This window comes from Martes martes (assembly GCF_963455335.1).
Source record: "Martes martes genome assembly, chromosome: 5".
NCBI lineage: Eukaryota > Metazoa > Chordata > Mammalia > Carnivora > Mustelidae > Martes > Martes martes.
The window spans coordinates 136,457,136-136,478,930 of NC_137892.1; the positions used below are offsets into that span (position 1 = coordinate 136,457,136).

General features: G+C 38.8%; 1 protein-coding gene across 1 annotated transcript in view; it reads right to left on the bottom strand.

Annotated features, from left to right (window-relative positions):
* The window catches only part of WDR70 (WD repeat domain 70), a 316,291-nt gene that overhangs the window by 39,552 nt on the left and 254,944 nt on the right, over positions 1-21,795 (bottom strand). The window contains exons 11-13 of the mRNA XM_080803311.1: positions 14,610-14,709; positions 11,621-11,705; positions 10,055-10,193 (exon numbers count right to left, since the gene is read on the bottom strand). Coding sequence (XP_080659437.1) covers positions 10,055-10,193; positions 11,621-11,705; positions 14,610-14,709 — 324 coding nt within the window. The remainder of the gene's footprint in view (positions 1-10,054; positions 10,194-11,620; positions 11,706-14,609; positions 14,710-21,795) is intronic.

Consider the following 21,795-nt stretch of genomic DNA (forward strand, 5'->3'; position numbering starts at 1 on the left):
TCTGTTCACACAAAAACTTATATGTGAATGCTGATGGCAGCTTTATCTATAATCTCCAAAAAGTGGAAACAATCAAACGTCCTGTAATAAGATAAACTGGACTATGTCCACACAGTAGAATACTACTCAGCAATAAAATGTAACAAACTCTTGATACACACCATAACCTGGATGAGTCTCAAAAGCATTCTGCTAAAAGAAGCCGGGCTAACTGAACATAATAGTAATAATAATAATTATTATTATAAAGAAGTTGATCTAAAAAGGTTACATGCCATATGAGTCTATTTAGAACACATTCTTGAAAAGCCATCACTACAGTGGAGACCATGAATGCTAGGGGTTGGGAAGGGGGGCGCAGGTTGAGAGAGCGGCTACAGTGGGACAGCACAAAGGAGTTTTTGGGGGGGGGTGACAGAACTATTCTGTATCCTGATTGTACTGACGGCAGCTACATAAATCCGTACATGCACTAAAAGTCACAGAACTGTACAGTTTTTATTTTTAAAAATTTTTTAAATTTATTTATTGATTGACTTTTTTAAAAGATTTTATTTATTTACTTGTCAGAGAGGCAGACAGAACACAGGCAGGCAGAGGCATAGGGAGAAGCAGCCTCCCCGAGGAGCAAGGAGCCCAATGTGGGACTCAATCCTGGGATGCCAGGACCACGAACCAAGCTGAAGGCAGCCGCCCAAGGCGTCCCTGTACATTTTTTAAAAAGATACATTTTACTGTATCATTTAAAAAAAAAAACAAAGAATCAGCACTAAACTAGTTCGTATCATTTTCCTTACTTAAAACATTTAGATTTGATAAAGCAGATATTACCATGAAATCAGTAGTTTCTTTTCTATTTGCATGTGCCTACGGATGAGCACTCAACTGTATTCCTCAAATCCTGAGAACTTCTGTCCTGGAACACACATAACATGATAGCTTTCCACGTAATGAGAAGTAATTTAATCAAGTAATACCAGCCCCCACCCCCCCACCCCCAGACATTGTGAAGCTAACAGCTAACTTAGCAGGGGACTCCAGCTGAGGTCCAGGTACCATTTAAATTGAAGTCTGGTAAGTATGCTGCTTACTTCATGAAATCCCAAGAAAGAATTTAGTAATCCAAACCATGAAAGCAGCAATAATGCAATACTGTTTTTCATCACAGCCCAATGACATATCTTTTCTTCAGTGATTAAAGAAAATACTCCTACAGAAAGGAGTAGTGGCTGATCACTGTGTGATCATCTTGACAGTAAAACACTGTCCTAATAGCCATCCTGGAAGCTCTTGACCCTGAAAAGGCAGCGCTAGAGAAAGAACCATGTAACTGCTGCACTGGCAGATTAGCACAGGCAGTACTAGAACTCCATCATCTTCTACTTACTCCCATCTATCTGTTTGTTTGTTTGTTTGTTTGTTTGTTTAATTCAATAGCCAACATATAGTACACCATTAGTTTTTGATTTAGTGTTCAGTGATTCATTAGTTGCATATAACACCCAGTGCTCACTCATCACATCGTGTGCCCTCCTTAAGGCCCATCACCCAGTTAGCCACCCCTGCCATACCTACCACCCTTTCTACAACCCTGTTTGTTTCCCAAAGTCAAGAGTCTCTCATGGTTTGTCTCCCTCTCTGATTTCTTCCCATTCGGTTTTTCCTCCCTTCTGCTAGGATCCTCTGCACTATTTCTTACACTCCACATAGAGTAAAACCATATGATCATTGTCTTTCCCTGACTGATTTATTTCACTGAGCATAATCCCCTCCAGTTCCATCCCTGTCGATGTAAATGGTGGGTATTCATCCTTTCTGATGGTTGAGTAATATTCCACTGTATATATGAACCACATCATCTTTAACCATTCATCTGCTGAAGGACATCTCAGCTCCTTCCACAGTTTGGCTACTGGGGACATTGCTGCTATGAACACTGGGGTGCAGTGCCCCTTCTTTTCACTACATCTGTATCTTTGATGTAACTACTCAGTAGTGCAATTGCTGGGTTGTAGGGTAGTTCTATTTTAAACTTCTTGAGGAACCTCCATACTGTTTTCCAGAGTGGCTGCACCAGTTTGCATTCCCACCAACAGTATAAGAGGGTTCCCCTTTCCCTGCATCCTCACAATTTGTTGTCCCCTGTTTTGTTAATTTTAGACATTCTAACCGGTGTAAGGTGGCATCTCATTGTGGTACTGATTTATAGTTCCCTGATGCCAAGTGATGTGGAATATTTTTTCATGTGTCTGTTGGGCATTTGGATGTCTTCTTTGAAGAAGTGTTTGTAGATGTCTTCTGCCCATTTCTTGACTGGATTACTTGTTTTCTGGGTGGGGTGTTGAGTTTGATAAGTTCTTTTTAGATCTTGGATACCAGCCCTTTACCTGTTATGTCATTTGCAAATATCTTCTCCCATTCTGTAGGTTGCCTTTTAGTTTTGTTGACTGTTTCCTTTGCTGTGCAGAAGCTTTTTTTTTAAAATATATTTTATTTTATTTATTTATTATTTATTATTTGAGAGAGAGAATGAGAGAGAGAGAGACAGCATGAGAGAGGGGGAGGGTTAGAGGGAGAAGCAGACTCCCTGTAGAGCAGGGAGCCCGACGCGGGACTCGATCCTGGGACTCCAAGATCATGACCTGAGCCGAAGGCAGTCGCTTAACCAACTGAGCCACCCAGGTGCCCCCAGAAGCTTTTTATCTTGATGAGGTCCCAATAGTTCATTTTTGCTTTTGTTTCCCTTGCCTTCAGAGATGTGTCTTGCAAGAAGTTGCTGTGGCCGAGGTAGAAGAGGTTATTCTCTGTGCTACCTAGGATTTTGATGGATTCCTGTCTCACATTGAGGTCTTTCATCCATTTTGAATTTATCTTTGTGTATGGTGTGAGACAATGGTCCAGTTTCATTCTCTGCATGTGGCTGTCCAATTTTCCCAATACCATTTATTGAAGAGACTGTCTTTTTTTCCCATTGGACATTTTTTCCTGCTTTGTCGAAGATTAGTTGACCATAGAGTCGAGGGTCCGTTTCTGGGCTCTCTAATTCTGTTCCATTGAACGATGTGTTTGTTTTTGTGCCAGTACCATGCTGTCTTGATGATCACAGTTTTGTAATAGAACTCGAAGTCAGGCATTGTGATGTCCCCAGCTTTGTTTTTCTTTTTCAATATTCCCCTGGCTATTTGGGGTCTTTTATGGTTTCATACAAATTTTAGGATTGTTTGCAGTCCCTATCAAAATACCATCGACATTTTTCACAGAACTGGAACAAACAATTCTCTGAAGATTTTCATCAAATATTCATACATCTCAGAAGACCAGGAAACAACCAGTGCTCCTGTACCCTGCCCTTCTGTTTCCAACGAGCAAATGTTCTAAATACCTACATTGAATATACTGTTTTATCACTTGGCTATGGGAAAAATATACCTATTTTAGTAAGTACAAATAGGTTAATCAATATCCATCTAGAATCTGCATTGTTTAATCCTCCCAAGAAAGTGAATTACAGCAAAACTTCATTAAGCTGATGGTGCTTTATCCAAGATAATATATAATTTAAAGCAACTGCTGTTCCCTAGTTAACCAGCTGCCTGACTGCTCTGTCATAAAAATCAGATAATGGAAAGCTAAACTTGAAGTCCATTTCTTCCATCCCCTGTGCTTCATATTAAGAAGGTTTCACTATATTTTAGAAGGCAGACAAATGCCAAATTTGTCTTTCTTTCGAGTTTATTTTCAGTTGGCATTTGCACTGCCAATAGTTCAAGTTCCCTCTGTGTCCTGTTCCTTGTACAATCCTAACTGGGCAAAGACACTGCTGGACTCCTTTATATCCAGAAAACTTTTTAAAGAGGTGGAACCTTCTATCAGTGAGACAGATCATTAGTCTATTCCCAGGATGATACAGAACAGGTGAGTTCCTCAATTCTCCAGAGACAAGCTTTCACAAGCACAGCTTCATTAATTTTTTTGAAGTGAATTTCCAGAGTTGTTCTATTTAGACTCATATGTAAGAACAAAGACACTTTCCAAAACCAATTCTGAGGACGTCTGGAATATCCATTAATTTGAATGACCTTTCTGCTCTTACATATGTACAAATAATGAAGGATGATTGTAGTCTTAATGGTCAGCATGTCCCTTATACTCATAAATTAAGATAAACAGCTAGTTTTGTGAAGAGTCTATTATTTATGTTCTGATTATACCCATTTCTTCTTTCCCTTCAATCTCTTTGGATTTAAAATATCAATATACTCTCCTAACAAAAACACAAAAACTTTTTATGTGAAATGAAAGTGGTGATATTTTCATTGTATGCTATATGCCATTCTTTAGATTAACAAATAGAGCCATTTTCTTGGACATCAAAATGTATTAATTTAAATGTCATATCTGAGAATAATCTATGGATAAATAAGATATTTACTTTCTTAATGATCTTTTCTATGGTGTCAATTTTTTGGATTTAATATGTACTATTTTTGTAATCAGAAAAATACAATTCAAATACCCAAAGCAGACTAGCTGAAAAATGAATGAATGAATAAAATAAAGCAGTCTGGTTGAAAATATCCAAGCAAATTTCCCTTCCCTTCCCTTCAGCAGCCTTATACCAGATCAGCTATACTAGATCTGCAGCTCTGTTCTGTAAATATAGGTTTGATTTTTTTTTCTATTCCTCACTTTGTTCAGTCAGTGTTTGCAGAAACAAAGGTTCTCACCAAAGCAAGCTAACAAAGAAATCGAAGAGTCATAGGATCAAGGGTGAGATTTCTGGCTTTTTTCCTTTCTACTTTTTTTCCTCTTTACCCAAGGGAACACCAGCTATTTCTTTTAAATTATTGCCAAAAGCAACTGAAAGAAGCCACCATCCTAAATAACACCAGGTCAAAAAACTTTAGTCCATTATGCTTGGGTTAAAGAGTATAAATGTTAATATGCTAGTATAATTGCATAAACCATGTCTTCTGATTTACATTAGTGAAAAAGGAAATTCTGTTAGTCATTTTATAACAAATTACAGTTTGATGAAAAATTACTAAGCTAATAATAGTCCATAATGTTATTTCAGGACCTCTCCTGAATAACTGGAAAATTTAAAAGGCCTGAAAATGTCTGTTTCTTCTAAACATAAATCTTTTTTTCTGGATTTTTTTCTTTACTAACATATAATGTATTATTAGCCCCAGGGGTACAGGTCTGTGAATCGCCAGGTTTACACACTTCATAGCACTCACCATAGCACTCACATACCTTCCCCAATGTCCATAACCCAACCACCCTCTCTCTACTCCTCTCCCCCGAGCAACCCTCAGTTTGTTTTGTGAGATTAAGAGTCTCTTATGCTTTGTCTCCCTCCTGATCCCATCTTGTTTCATTTATTCTTTTATTCTTCCTAGCCCCCAAACCCCTCACATTGCCTCTCAACTTCCTCATATCAGGGAGATCATATGATAATTGTCTTTCTCTGATTGACTTATTTCGCTCAGCATAATACCCTCTAGTTCCATCCACATCATCGCAAATGGCAAGATTTCATTTCTTTTGATGGCTGCATAGTATTCCATTGTATATATACACCACAACCTCTTTATCCATTCATCTGTTGATGGACATCTAGGTTCTTTCCATAGTTTAGCTATTGTGGACATTGCTGCTATAAACATTTGGGTGTACGTGCCCCTTCAGATCACTACATTTGTATCTTTAGGGTAAATACCCAGCGATTGCTGGGTCATAGGGTAGCTCTATTATCAACTTTTTGAGGAACATCCATGCTGTTTTCCAGAGTGGCTGCACCAGCTTGCATTCCCACCAACAGTGTAAGAGGGTTCCCCTTTCTCCGCATCCTCACCAGCATCTGTCATTTCCTTACTTGTTAATTTTAGCCATTCTGACTGGTGTGAGGTGGTATCTCATTGTGGTTTCGATTAAACATAAATTTTTTTAAATTGATATATCATCTCCAAATTATATTTCATCCATTCTTTCTCTCTCATACTTTCATCATATAAAATAAGTAATGGTTAGCCTTTTATGCAATATACAAAAGCTTAGGGTCCCATCTTACACAAGAACTAAAGTGAGTTTGTAAACTCACTAAATTCAAGTTATATTCTGAAATTTATCTTAGAAAAGAGGCTAAGCACACTACTCAAATCATAAAAAAATTAGATGACAAATGAGAAATATGCTGTTTTTTTCACTTGAGGGAACACAACTGGACTACAAAGAAACATCTAAAAATAATACCAGCAGAATTGTAAAATGTGTATGAATGTTATATAATAAAATGGTACATTTTAAAGAAACATTTGTTATCTCCTAGTGAACAGAATCTCTACATTGAAGAGAAAAAAATTTTCAGAGCATATAACAATACAGAGAATGGAATTAAAACCATTTTTTCCTTTAAGTTTGTTTCAAAAATAAGTAGGGAAAATACAAATAATTGTATTTTTAAAAGCTATTTATTGTGAAGCTTGTAATAGAGTTTTTAGTTATTAGGCAACTGTAGAGTTGTTAATCTCCTTGACTGAAAACAGTGTTTGGCTCCATATACATGTGGAGCTTGGCATTCTAAAATATAGCCACCTAGGGATTTATTTCGTTTTAGAAGAGAGTGTGAGAATACAATCACTCATACTTTGCTGAAGTAAATGGACTCATCTAGGATAGACCTAAAGCCACCGTTGTCTGTGTCTAGTCAAGCAAGCACACCACTAAGAGAATTAAAAACCAGAAGAAATCACCCAGAGTCATAACAGCTTTGAAGAAACACATTTTCTAAACATTTGTTTGGCGCTCCATGTCTTCAGTATAGCGATTCTACAAGTCTGATCCAGGCACCAATGCTATAGCTAGGATATTCTAGCGACAAAGAGAACTGGAGATTGTACAATTCGTGATACAAATAAGAGGAGTTTTCACCCCCCCCCAAAAAAAAACCCAAACAAACAAACAAAAAAGAATGAGATGTTGCCTTTTATGTAAATTAAAACTCAACACAGTAAGTACCTTACAGCAGCAGAGTGCGGTATTTCCAAAAGAGATGACTATTCTGGTTTTTAGTGACAAAAATACAATAAAATTAGAGATATTTTTGGCCCTTCAAGCAAAATGGCCACTATCTTTACCCATTCCAAAGAGCACATTTATTCTCTTATATTCCAAGTCTTAAAACTTTAGATCAGAGGGGCATTTTATTTTATTTTATGTTTTAAAGATTTTATTTATTTATTTGACAGACAACAATCACAAGTAGGCAGAGAGGCAGGAAGAGAGAGAGGAGGAAACAGGCTGCTTGCAGAGCAGAGAGCCCGATGCGGGGCTCGATCCCAGGACCCCGGGATCATGACCTGAGCCGAAGGCAGAAGCCTTAACCCACTGAGCCACCCAGGCACCCCCAGAGGGACATTTTAAAGTTCTTTTACCATACCATTCCACTATGTAAACAAAAACAATGCTGTTTGATAGTAACAACAACAAAAATACAATCAAACAGATCCTAAATCAATTATTTAAAAAGCTGGTTTGAAGTGCTATGGCACTTTCGTCCCTATTTGAAGTTTTCTCTTCATCTATTAATATGGATCTCAAAATCTGTTTTCTGGCTTTTCTAAGACAATTCAATAGGAGGTATACTCCATTGACTTAATGACCATTCTCCTTTGTTTGCTTCTCTTCGTTTGCTCATCCCTTAAAAGTCTGGGTTTCCTACAGCCCATGTTTTCCATCCTTTGTGCCCTTTCCTTGATCAAACTAATTAGTAACCAACATTTCAACTATAAACTGTAAATATTTCCCCCCAAACTGTGTCTTCTTTCCTTTAGGACCAAACTCACTTACCTATCTGTCTACTGTCTTCACCCAGAGGCTCTGCAGTTATTTCAACAACAATGCACTGAATTTCTTCCAAAATCTGCTTTTTTCTTCTTTTTTTTTTTTAATCTCGGGGAACAGTGGCCCAATCTCCCAAGTAATAAACCTCAGCCTCCATACACGACACCAAATCTTGTAAATCTACCCTTTGCACTTCAACAAAAATTATCTGTTCTAAAGACTAAATCGGGATGTGCCATTCCTTTGCTTTAACAAACACACAAACAAAAAACCGAAGATAAAGTCACCTTCTTATTATGGTATACAAGATCAGTTTAACTTTCCGTCTCTAGATACTCCTCTCCTGCCTCACTCTCCAAAGACATACAGAATGCATTACATTCACTTGCCAAGTATACCATTCACTCATTCAACAACTATGTGTCAGGCACTGTTCTAAGCACTGAGGAGATCACGGTGAACACAAACGAGTTTCTGCTCTAGGGGGCTTACATCCTGACGCAAGAAAACCGACAACAAACACATAACAGATGCAACGGCAGTAAGTACTACGGAGCAAAAGATCTAGCTAGAAAAGCAACTCAGAGCAACACAGCAGACAGCATGTTCTATACACTACAAAAACACAGGGGTTCTTAAAAGCGCAATCATACATCCCTTAATTTATTCAGGTTTCAATTTTAATTATAATTAAAAACCAGAACACCACGAGTAATACTGACATGTATAGTCATTGAGAGGCATAACAGAACACAGCTTACTTCTGGAACAACCTATTATAATAATTTTATTTTTTGAGATTAAAGTTGATAGAGTCAAGAATGTTTTTCTTTGATTCTAGTGTTTGAGTTGGCTCATAGAGGTACCCCAAAAAAATTATTAGTAGTGCTGGTACATTTCAAATTATGTCATGAGATTAGAATCTATAAAACTTAAGTACTCATCTAGAATCGGTCTCATTGTTAATTCATTGTCTTTAACTAACTATACCAGGGTTTCAAATTTAGGGCCTACAAATTAAGAGTACACAGTAATACTAGAACATTAGAGACAGGAGCTTTTGACTAGTGATTTAAAAACAGTTGTTCAATTGTCTGAATCATTTAAGTACATAATATGTCCCAACTGTTTACAAAGAGCTGAAAGAAGTGGAGAAGTCTACATAAGGGCACTGTTTAAGACACCGGGTATTACTAAAGGCTTTGACAGTGAGCCAAAGAAATTGTGCACAGACATTAATCGGTCTGTTTCATACTCAGAAAATAACAATGATTTACCTTACCTTCTAAATACTATTACATACTTTAAAAGACTATAAAGGAATTTGGATTTTCCTCAGGGAAACTTCACTCGTACCGTGTTATATCCAGCTCCGGTCTCAGGACAGGAATGGATGAATCAGTGGAACAATGCATGCAAGCATGCTGGGGTTTGTTTTTTTTTTTTAAATATTTCATTTATTTATTTGACAGACAGAGATCACAAGTAGGCAGAGAAGCAGGCAGAGACAGAGGAGGATGCAGGCTCCCCACTGAGCGGAGAGCCCCACACGGGGATCCTGAGATCCTGACTTGAGCCGAAGGAAGAGGCTTTAACCCACTGAGCCACCCAGGCGCCCCCAAGCATGCTGGTGTTTTATAAATATGTAAAGAAAACTAATGGACTTTTTTAGAGGCAGAAGTTAACTGTGAAATGTTTTAAACTTCCCAATAACTAAACAGAAGTTAAGCTCAGTGGAAGCTGAGTCTTACCTCAATGACAAATCTAGCAAGCAGAATTCTGTCAAAGTTTTCAAGGTTTAGGGAACAATGCTACAATTCATCACTTTCTGAGGGCAGAACTTTCACTTCTGCCCACAATCCCTGAATCCTCACAAACACACACCCTGTGGGGCACTCCTTTCTGGATCCTACATGGTGATCAGCTTCTGCTGTCCTCCAAATGGTTGGCAGAGGGGCAAATGTCCCCAGCCCAGCCGAAATTCCGACTGAAGTGTGGGCCCATGGGAAATACTGGGTCAGAGGAAAGGAGAGCATAGATCAGCCAGTCGGCATTACATTATGAATTCCTGTGTTGGTGAAAAAAGCAGCTACCATTGCACCGTAAGGGCCAGGACTTATGTTCTATTTAAAAACTAAAACCAAAACAAAAGATGACTAAGAGGCAAACTACAATCTCAAGGCTGAGGAGAGAAGAATTTACATACCGCATCCGTGATGTCTATTTCGTACACCCTTTGGAAAGTCCTGCGCTCAAAGAAAACAAGCTTGCCGCTGCCACATCCCCTTTGAACAGATGTCCCGGTGACTATGAGTTTGTCATCTGGACTGAAACAGCAGTCCGTCCTACAGACAAAAACAGTGTATAGGCATAAGCTTATGACCCTAAAGCAATGAGTTAAATAAAACATAAACACCACCATAGTAACAAGAGGTAACTTATCGAGGGCTCAACATAAGTCAAGCATGTATATTAGTTCACTTAATCTTCACAATAATCCTATGAGGTAGATATTACTATCCCCATTTTACTGATGAGGAAATTGAGGCAGAGAGAGGTGAAAGAAACCTTGCCCAAGATCACAGAAGTAAGTGGAGCAGCTGGGATGTGAACTCAGGCAGTCTGATTCCAGAATCTGTGCTTTTTTAACTTCTACACACCCTATTTTTTAATGTAAAGGAAGTGTGGGAAAAACTCAAGATAGACCTTGACAGTGATATAGACAAACAGACATTGTATGACTAATGTTTAAGAAGTGATAATTTCGTCCAGTTTTGGAATTATTTTTTACCACCACTAGCCACCATCCCCGAATAATTTGAGTTTTGTCAAGTCGAGGACCATGAAATGAGGAGCAGGTTGAACTGTTGGAACCTAATTGATGGCTATGATTCAAGAGCCCTTGTTATTAGAGATCTGGCCACCTGATTGTGAATAATCTAAGACACGATCCAAAGAAGTTATGTAGTTAGTATAGCTTGCAGCAGGCATAATAGCTCAAAAAATTCTCATCAGCTATAAATTCATGTTTGTTTGTCCATCTGTTTGTTTTAACAGATAACTGCCACGGGCAACGGACCACACTAGAATTAATGCTCTGCTATGACACAGTTTCCTCCGTTTGACGCTTCCATCCCCTTCACGCTCTCCCTGTTGGTCATTATTTAACACAGATGTGAGATTTTATTTCTACAAAAATAGAAAGTTTTATTTAGGCACCAATTGTAGGACTTAAAAGTTCAAATCCCACCTCAGTTGCCTTAGAAAAACCTGTAAGTGTTCCCATTGTCAACTTAACAGAATGGAGGTGATGGTGTTCAGCTACCTAGAGCAAGGTACTCTGAACAAGTGAAGTATACTGAATTACTGACTGGGATGATGGTAAGAAAAAACTGAGAGAATGACACATAATAATGCTCAGGATCTATAAAAGATGGCTTTGATGGAATGGGGTTCAAATTTTAAAAGACAACAAATACGTAGGCCTACCCTCTCACTTATACATATTAAAAGAACAATTCAATCTCTTAAAATATTTTTACTATCCCAAGTATACACACAGAGAGACACATGAACGTATATCATTTCAACTTCAAAAAAGTTTTATGGTCTGAAGAATGTGCAAGTGAAAGGGAAAAATAAAATGCATCTTTCAAAGAACAGTTTTCAAATACTCTTCTTGTCCCTTTTTAAGACATATGACATAAATTAAAGTGACAAAATTTTTTTCTATTCTCTTATGTTTATCAATTATTTAAAATATGCTACTTACATTGGGAACATGGTAGGAAGACCCGAGGCTGAAAAAAGTGGCTTATTAAATTGTCGAATGTCCCATAATTTCAATGTATCATCACCTGATAGAGGAATGGAAAAGAAAAAAAAGTGAATTATGCAAAGAAACTCATTCTAAGTTTAGACTTTGCTAAACTTAGTGTATAACTACAGGAAGGAAAGAAGTAAGGAAGGGGAAAGAAAGGTGCACATAAGTGCATTTTACTGTTTTAACTGGGGAGTCTGAAAGTAGTGGATGTGAGAACAGTAGAAAGATTTATGATAATGAACTGGCCTCCTAGAAATAAATTTTCAAACTGATGTAGCATCTGTAGGCTAGAAGAGCCCTGGAGACTCTGCTCTAAGGAGTGATTTTACAGCAGCTGGCAGTTCCCCTATGGTATAGTTGAACATAACCTGACTTCTTAAGAAGATATTAATTTAACAACCATCAGGACTGAAAACAGTTCAGTTCACAACAGATTCCTTCTCCCACTGGGGTGTAGATGAAGCTATCCATTAACATGAATGAGAGTGAGCCACAGGATTCCCTTCCCTCCAGTATGACTCCACCGTGGCTATCATTCCTTGCTTTGCCGGGGAGTACAGCTTTTCCAAAAGCTCTTTAAAGTGTAATGAATATTCTTCTAAGAATCACTTTTTCTATATTTCTATAGGACTACTAACTAATATTCTGGCCATAATGAAAGCCAAAACTCATATAAGTGATGTCTTTCCTTTTCTCCCCGGTGTCCACAGCTGAGACCTGCCTCAACCCCTTGGGTCCAATAAAGAATCAGTATCAGGTGCAAGTGAGGTGAGTGGAGATTTCAATAAAAATCTACATTCTCTCCCAAGTGACCCTTCCTCTGAAACCCAACTTTTGGCAGGTGCACTAATCCACAACTGGCTGGACAGGGGACCTGCTTAAAATGGAAGGATTTTGTAAGACTCACCTTTTTTTTTTTTTTTTTTTTTTGCTTTTGGTCTTAAAAAAAGATTACATATCCTCATAATTCCCAAATAATAAGAAAACATTAATCTGCATTAAACAGTTTAGCTAACCTGACAGATTCTGGTGCTAGCTGGAATACCTTGCAACACCTGGGGACTCTGCTGACTAGAATTCTATCTGCCATATTCTATACGTCCAGGAAGAAAAATGATGGAATACAGTATACATGTTGTGTTGGCGACGTGTTACCCAACAGCTATTATAGGATGGAAGGGGAAGGCAAGAATTATCACCAAAATGGCTTTGACTGAAATGAGGTTAGTCCTATACTTCTAGTAATTATCAACTGGTTTGGGGCTGGCCTGTTTTAGAATCCTCTGAGAGGAATTTTCAAACTATGCTTCCCTCTTATTCTTCTCTCGTCCCCCCACTCCACGTTGGAGATTTAGGTACACCATTCTAAAGCTGCAAGGGTAAATATGAAAATTTCTTTTTTTTTTTTCTTAAAGATTTTATTTATTTATTTGACAGACAGAGATCACAAGTAGGCAGAGAGACAGGCAGAGAGAGAGGAGGAAGCAGGCTCCCTGCTGAGCAGAGAGCCCGATGCAAGCCTCGATCTCAGGACCCTGGGATCATGACCTGAGCCAAAGGCAGAGGCTTTAACCCACTGAGCCACCCAGGCGCCCCTGTGTGATAATTTCTAAGTGAAACATTTATCATTTGAAAAACTTTCTCAGAAGATTCAGGTACACACTTTAGAGGTAAGAACCATTATTTGTAAGTAAAGAGTATATACAGTCTTAATTAAGAGTCCTCTCAGGCTCAAATTGGTTAGAACCGATAGACCAAAATACATATTTTATACAGACCCCCCTCCTTTTCCATATAGACCATAAATAGAAAATACATGTGCTTTGATGTTTTAACAGTTATGTAAGTGATGGTAGTTTGGATATAACAGACAAGGCTTCCTCAGAAGAAAGAGAATCTGATGCAGTTCCCAAGGTACACAGACATGGAATGGCTGAATTGAGTGAAAGCCGGGCCAAATCTCTCCATCTCCTCCTCACTCCTCTACACCAGTGCACATTCTTTCAGGAAAGGAACTCTTCTATGATGTTCACAGTTTAGACCCAGCACCTAGCACAATGCTTGCTCAGAGCAGTTGCTCAACATAGAGCAGTTGAGTGAGTGAATGACTGACCAAATGTAGTGCTGCTAGATTAACATGGCCTACAGAATAAAGACCAAATCCTTTATGTGATAATTAAAGCCATCTTTAATTAGGAGTAATGGCTCCTACTCTACTGTTTCTTTTCCCTCCCCACAAACGGGCCTACAGGAAGATCCTCAGTCACATCCCATACTTCCCATAATGGGAATATGAAAAATTTGAATAAAAATTACAAATGAATGTATCATTTTTTAAATAAAAAATATGACTGTAGGGTTGCCTGTCTGGCTCAGTCAGCTCATAAGCTGCCCTTTCTATCCTCTTGTGTCAACACTTGGTTCACTGATGTGAGAAAGATTCAGCGAGAAAAAACCCATATTCACCATATGAATGTGGGTAAATAGAGAACTATGAAGTTATTTAAAAACTAACATCCAAGTACACGATTTTTTTTTTTTTAACTAAATTGAGGTACAGTGTTCAAACTGGAAAAAAAAATGGTGAGCCAACAGAAGACTCTAAATTATAAAACAATATAGGAAGAATATAGAACATATCTATAAAATTCCGTAAGTTAGAGGCAAAGGTCATCCTTGAAGGCTCAACTCTGATGGAATTTGAAGCTAAAATAAAAATTTAGGCAGAAAGTATATATTTTCTAAATTTTACTCGATACCTTTTAAGAAAACAATATTGCTAAGTTAGAGTGCATTTTAATGAAAAAAAAAAAAAGACTGGCAAAGGTACATTAACAAAAGGACAGATAGTTTTACTGTTAGGATATTAAAGTAACATTTGTTAATTATGATCATTTTTAAACAAAGGGACACATCCAAAAGAAAGTTTTTAACCTACCTCCACGAGAGGCAAGGACATTACCATCATAGGAAAAGGTCACGCAAGAAGTGTCTGTGCCCGGGTCATGAGCCTGTTTATAGTGGAATTTGGGATGAACCTGTTTGAAAAACAAGCAAAGTGTTAGTATCTCATCGGAATTCAAATGAGAACGTTTTTGCGGCAGGAGTATTTTACTTTATCATCCAGAAAATGATACACGTATAATATGAATTTTACTTGACTATAGTTTTCTTAATCTGGAAAATAATTCAAATGGTTTCTTAAAACATCCATTTGCTTTAATAATAAAAAAGAGATTAAGTCCCATTTTTTCAGACTGCCTTAGCAAATTCTGAGCAACACAAGATTGGCACAGTATTTAGTTCTCAGAGCATAAAGTCATTGGGATCATTTCCTATGGTAAATATGCATAAAATAAAATTGGAAAATTTGAATACAAGTTACAAATGAACGTATCATTTTTTAAATAAAAAATATCATTGTAGGGTTGCCTGGCTGGCTCAGTCAGTAAAGCATGGGACTCACGATCTTAGCATTGTGAGTTCAAGCCTCATTGTATTCCTAATATATGCCAGACACCATGCATGTGGTTGTAGGTCTTGAACTCTCTTTAACGTGCCTGTAGGATTATGTTGCTGTGGAGCGGAAGCGGGAGAGACTAACCCTGACACAATGCTAATCATACCCTACGCACTGTACCCTTTACTATCTCATCTACTTAATTCTCTCAATCACTACACAAATTAGGTTCTACTATTATCATCTGTGTTTTACAGATTAGGAAACAGAACCACAAAGACTTACGTACCTGAGGTAAGGTCACATAGCTCATAAGTGGTACAGCTCAGTGTTTGAACCAAAAGGCCACTCTTACACTCTACATGATACTCCTTCTCTAGTCATGTATGTTAACAGTCTTTTTACTTCCAGTGTTGCTTCTTCACAGTTAATGACTTATAAAGGTAACTCTACTAAACTAATCTTGTCACCCAGTTATGATTCAGTAACCAGCACAGGCAAAAACTAGGGGTCGATTATCTCAGCTCCACCAGGCTGGGTAATTCCAGTGACTGGACAAGGGACACTGCTAGTGACATGGAGGTCTCTCCTGGGAGCCACAGGGATAGGAATACAAGTGCCTCCATCTCTTTCGGTCTGACATCAACCTTAACAAGAATGAGTTACAAAATGGAGCTCATATCCGTTAGCCTCCCATCAATACCCCCGATGCCCCGTCTGTGAGCTTCTACCTAAAAGCTTCCAGTAATGAGGAGCACCTCATTATCTCACAAAAGCAGGCTGGGTTTTGTTTTAGTTTTAGTTTTTAATAATTTGTATATCTTGAGTTTAATTTGTCCTCTCTCTTCCTCTGATAGTCTTAGAAATTTGTATTAAACATGTTGCTCATGCTTCCACCTTTCATGGGTACAAATAATTTACTGACTCAACTTCTCTTTTAATTGGGCATCAACTGTATGACAGACACAAGGTTAAACAGGGAAACACAAATGTGCCAAGATAAACACAGCTTTTCTTCTTACAGAGTTGACAGTCCCCTGAAGGAATACGGGTAAGCGTAAGTGACAAGTGGTACGATGGGGACATGAGGAGTAATCAGTGAGCACTGAAGAGAGATGCCTAATCCAAACCTGAGACGGGGGGAGGGGGGCAGAAAGAAATCCTGAGACCCAGTGGATGAAAGCATGAGTTAGCAGATGACCGAGGAGGACACAGAGGTAACAATGAATATTCCAGTCACAGGGTACTGTGTTGTAAGTAGGAAGAATTCCGACCCCCATGACCTCCATTTCCTGGAGTCATGTCACTACATTGGCAAAGGGGACGCTGCAGGTATAACTAAGTTTACTAACTAGTTAACCTTCAAAGAGGGAAATCATCCTGGATTATCCAGGTGGGGCTGAAGTAGTCACAGGAGACGGGAAAGCAGAACTTTCTCCTGGCTGAGGACAGAATTCTGAAGAAGCTGCAGAGACAGGACAGAGAGTAAGTCAGAGACTGGAAGTGCTGGACATGCCACTGTTGACTCTAAAGATGTGTCGGGGACATGGGGATCTGAATGCTGCCAGTAACCAGTGTGTCTGAAGGAGGACCCTGAGCCCCTGAGGAGAGCCACAGCCTTGGCCAACAGTTTGATTTTAGCTTGATGAGACCCTAAGAAGAGAACCCACCACATCATTCCAGACATCTTACCTACAGAAACTGTGAAATAATAAATTGGGTGATTTTTTAAAGGCACTAAATAGTGTAATTTTTAAAGAAGCAATGGAAAGCTAACATGCATAAAGGTAAAAGAGCTAGTTGCGGTCAAAGAACTAAAAGAAGCTAACCACGACTGGAGGGAAAGGAGAGGTGGGGGGGTGGTGTGAGCAGGGCCTCAATCACAGTGAGCTTTATAGGCCATGTTAAGGGCTTAGATTTTATCCTGAAGGCAAAAGGGAGCTGCTTAATGGCGATTACTCAGAGGAGAACGTGAGTAGGTTTGTTTATTTTAAAAAGATCATTCTGGGCACATGCGGAGAATAGTTTGGGAGTATTTTGATCCTCAGAAAAACTGCTACCAAACTCAATTAGGAAAATCTGCCACGTGGTCATATTTTATCAGGTTATCAACTACTAAACTCTAAATAGAACTTCTGGGGGCGCCTGGGTGGCTCAGTCGTTAAGCGTCTGCCTTCAGCTCAGGTCATGATCCCAGGGTCCTAGGATCGAGCCCTGCATCGGGTTCCCTGCTCAGCAGGAAGCCTGCTTCTCCTCTCCCACTCCCCCTACTTGTGTTCCCTCTCTCGCTGTGTCTTTCTTTGTCAAATAAATAAATAAAATCTTAAAAAATAAAAAAATAAATAGAACTTCTGAAAGATACCATATTGGTAGCAGCTTACCAAAAAGTCTGTACTTATATCTGGCCTCTCAGTGAAATTAATTCAGTTTTTTGTTTATTTGTTTTAAATGTTTTGTTTCTTTTTAATGCTCATTAATATATATATATACACATCTACATAGAAGGAAGGCCAGTCATTTCAGGAACGGTAAGGCAGTGCAGGATAGTAAAACTGGGCCAGGACCAGGAGACAGAAAATCTAGACTTCATTCAATAAAAACTAGCAGTGCGGCTGGGGACAAATTAGTCTCTCCAGATCACTAGTCTGCCCGCTGTAAAATAAATGGATTGCACCAGATGACTTCTAGGGTCACTGACAGCTCTGTGATTCTTAAGGAAAAAACAAAAACTAGTATATATAATATTTTATACTTCAACAAACTGATCAGTATGTACTTTTTATTATTAATAGGACAAAACAGATTTGGAATGCCAACATTTGAACACATAAATATACACATACTCACAGATGTGTGTATATAAACATATAGCAGTAAAGTGGGATAAAGAACCTTAAAAGGTATAGAATCCAAAGGAACCACATCATATAAACTTCAGCATGAGCCCCACAGCAAGCAGGTTTCTCCCTGTGATTGTCTAATTCTCATCCTTGTTGCTCAGAGAAGGGTGAGATGAGGCTGCGAATCTGCTGTTCCCTAGATGGGTCTTGCTTCCACTTTTCACTGCCCTGAGAGGGGCTCTACGGTTTAAAGGCATATGGCCACCTGGTACTCAAGCAAAGAGAAAGCGCTGTTTCAGAACTCAAGATTCTACCGGATCTAACCGGCGAGGTGGAACTGTAATACAGGAACTGATGGGAATAAGGGACTGTGACAACAGGTCATTTTGCCTGAATCTAGTAAGAAAGAACTTTACCAAATATTCATCTGTCCCACTTTTATGTCTCCTCTTTTAGGTACTACTTTATTTAAAGGGTCACTATATTGGAGGTTGGGTGTTTTGAAATTTTTACAATTCACTATTTATAGGGCAAAATGTGTGAATATACACCACAAAACAACTCCCCCTCCCATCTTTCTGACTCCCGTGGTTCCTGCTGCCATAGTAATTCACATGTCAGTGCAACAGTCTTTTAGAGCAACAAACGGCCGCATATTAAAAATTAAGATTTCAAGAGAGATTGCACTCAAAATAATCTAAGTCATTTCCTCTTTTAAAAGGACCTAATAAAATAAAAAAGCAAAATGTCCTCACTTCCGATGAACAGTTCACGGATTTCATGTCAAAAGTGCTCTCCAATTATTAACTTCACTTTAACCAATAACAGAAGTTTATTCTAATGAAATAAAATGAGAGCCAGAGGAGATCTTAAACTTGCATAAAATAGCAACACTTGGGCAGTCATGATGACAAACACACTTATGCTCTGGAAACAGTGTCAACCCGACTAAAACCACTTCTGGCATAACTTGGGAAATCTAAAACCGCGACTTCTCCTTTAACTGATTTTATGATCATCCCAAGCAAAGAACATCGTTCTTCAGGGAAGCTGAGATTATTAACTCCTTTATATAGGTTTCCTATTCTTAGGAGGGCCTTTGGTTATGATTTGGAGAGTATCAAGTCTCAGATTCATAGTGATGGAAAACACAAGCACAAATTGGGCGTTTTAAGGGCCCTCTCCTGAGATCATACCATACAAACTCCAATTGGTAAAACTGTCCCTCGATCCTTTCTTAGCAGACGGCCAGGAGCCTCTGGCAGCACAGAACACGTTACCTCACAGGCAAGATCAGTCCATTTCTGAGTGGCTCTAACTGGGAACACTATTCTTAAACTGGGTCCAAGACTCCTTCCTAGAATTCCAATATCTACGTATGACTCCTGCCTGGTCCTGTCTTCTGTGGCTGTGCTCACTAATTCCAGCTTTTCTTCTCCAACACAGTCTGCCAAATTCTCATAGAAAAATATGACGTCTTCCACAAAGTCTTAAATATACCATTCCCCAAATCCTAAACATAATCCAAACATTCTGAGGTGTAACCGATGGTCAGTGAGTTGACACCCCTGGGTTGCCTAGATCCCAGTATCTTCATTGTTCTAGTGTGTCGATCAATGCGAGAGGAATGACAGCCCTCAAAATGATCAAAATATGTTTTGTAACTAATAGAGACAGTGGAATAAACTATTTTAAATGAGGGAATTTAAATGAATTGCTGGGCTGAAAATAGAGGAAAATTCAACGGAAAGAATATTGGTCCTACAGCCAAGCTGATTTCACCTAAATTTTCAGTCTGATACATTTTAGTTTGACCCTGGCCAAACTGCTTAATCTTTCTGTTTCTCAGTTTGTTAATTTTTAAAATAACATGCTGTACATATCTTCCCACCCCTCCCCTTCTCCTCAACTCCCAAAGACACGGAGTTACATTTGACTTTCTAATCCCTGCCTTAGGTCAATATCACACATTCATTAACTCTGTAGTAGGTACCTCTTTTCAGAAAGTTGCTGGCACGCAACTGTGCTACCAGAATACAAATCCCAAGAGCAAGATGAAGCAAATGCAGGGCTCCCTAACCGATGACGGGTACTAACATTTGACTGTTCTCTCAAATCCGTTTCTAGGACCCCCTCAATAGATAAAAAATTTCTTTCTCCTTGGGAACCTAGTTTCAACACCCAAGAAACTCTACATTTGCAATCACACGTTAGAGTTACCTACTACACCAGGATAAAAATATGCCAGGATTTTTTTAAATGGCAAGAGTAAGAACAGAATAAATACTGGTCTAGACCGAGCATAATTCACTGTTGCTTCTCTGATTCTGTAGTAAGGAGAATGAAGAGAATGTGTACAAAACAACAGAAACTGTCGCATAAACATGATTTGCCATTCCCTACTGCCATGAAGCCTTCATTTTAGTGAGGAGAAAGGGACAGTAACGCCTCTCCAACTGATGCTGTGATATTCAGATTAATACAGTGTGTGAAAATATGACATCATGATAAAAAGCACAGATGATGCAGCCAGACTGACAAGTTCAAATCCAGGCTTCACCACTTACCATCTGAACAATCTTGGGTGAACTAATTTCCCTATGCCTCCCTCTGCCATCTATTAAATAAGAATAATAATAATATCCACATCAGCTGTTGGGAAAATTTAATGAATTGATGCAAGCACGGCACAAGTCTTTGCAATACAACTTTGCTGTTCTTTTCACCAAGATGTGCTGTTTACTTCTCAAACCCTGGGTTCTGGGTATGGACATACGACTTGCTTGGGCATACAGGTCAGGCGGCCGTGAAAATGTGCCTGTCATATCTCCCAGGGTAAAAACCGTAACTGACTGCTATGCCCCCTGCCTCTGTGACTCGGCCGGGCTTTCCAAGGACCGCTCCCAGCCAATCTGCATGAAACTTTCTTGATATTGTGCTACAGTCCAAGAGTTTTTCTGTACAGCCCTCTTTTTTCTTTTCTTTTACTGTAACAGTTTTATTGAGATATAATTCACATACCATGGAATTTGTCTACCTAAAGTATGCAGTTCACTGATTTTAGTATTTCCAGAGAGTTGGGCAGCCATGATTTTAGTACATTTCCATCACCCCCAGAAAGAAACCCTATGCACATTAGCAATCACTGCCCATTTCCCTCCGAACTCCTCAGCCCCAAGCAACTGCTACTGTAGTTTGTCTCTATGTATTTGTCTATCTGCACATCTCATCTAAATGAAATTACACAATGAGCTATCTTTTGTGACCAGCTTCTTTCACTTATGCTTCTGAGGTTCATCCACAGTGTAGATATGTATCAGTAGTTCATTTCTTTTTATTACCAAATAAAATATTCCACTGTATAAATGTATCACATTCTATTTATTCACTCATCCGCAGATGAACATTTAATGCTTCTTTCTTTCTTTTCACAGAGGTGTGACCCATATCATGCTCTCTTTCCAGACTTCGCAGACTCCCTACCCATTACCCCCTTCAGGCCTGTCCCCAGTTTAATGTTTAATGTTTAATTAATGTTTAATTAATGTTTAATCCTGATCTTGGTGTCTGTTTTCAGAAGACCCAGACTAACACAAGTGCTGCTATGAGGGATCCAACAACATCAGGGTGAGATAGGAATGTGGGACTGGCTCATTCATTGCCTGACAGAGAAGACATTGTTCTAAGTGGACTATGAGGTACAGATACACTCTAGCACTTGGGACTAGTTCAAGTGCTACAGATTTCACTGGATGTGACCTGGGAACACTTCCTGGTATAAGGGAATGTCCTCGTGGGTACAATGTTTTAGGCATTTAAAAGAC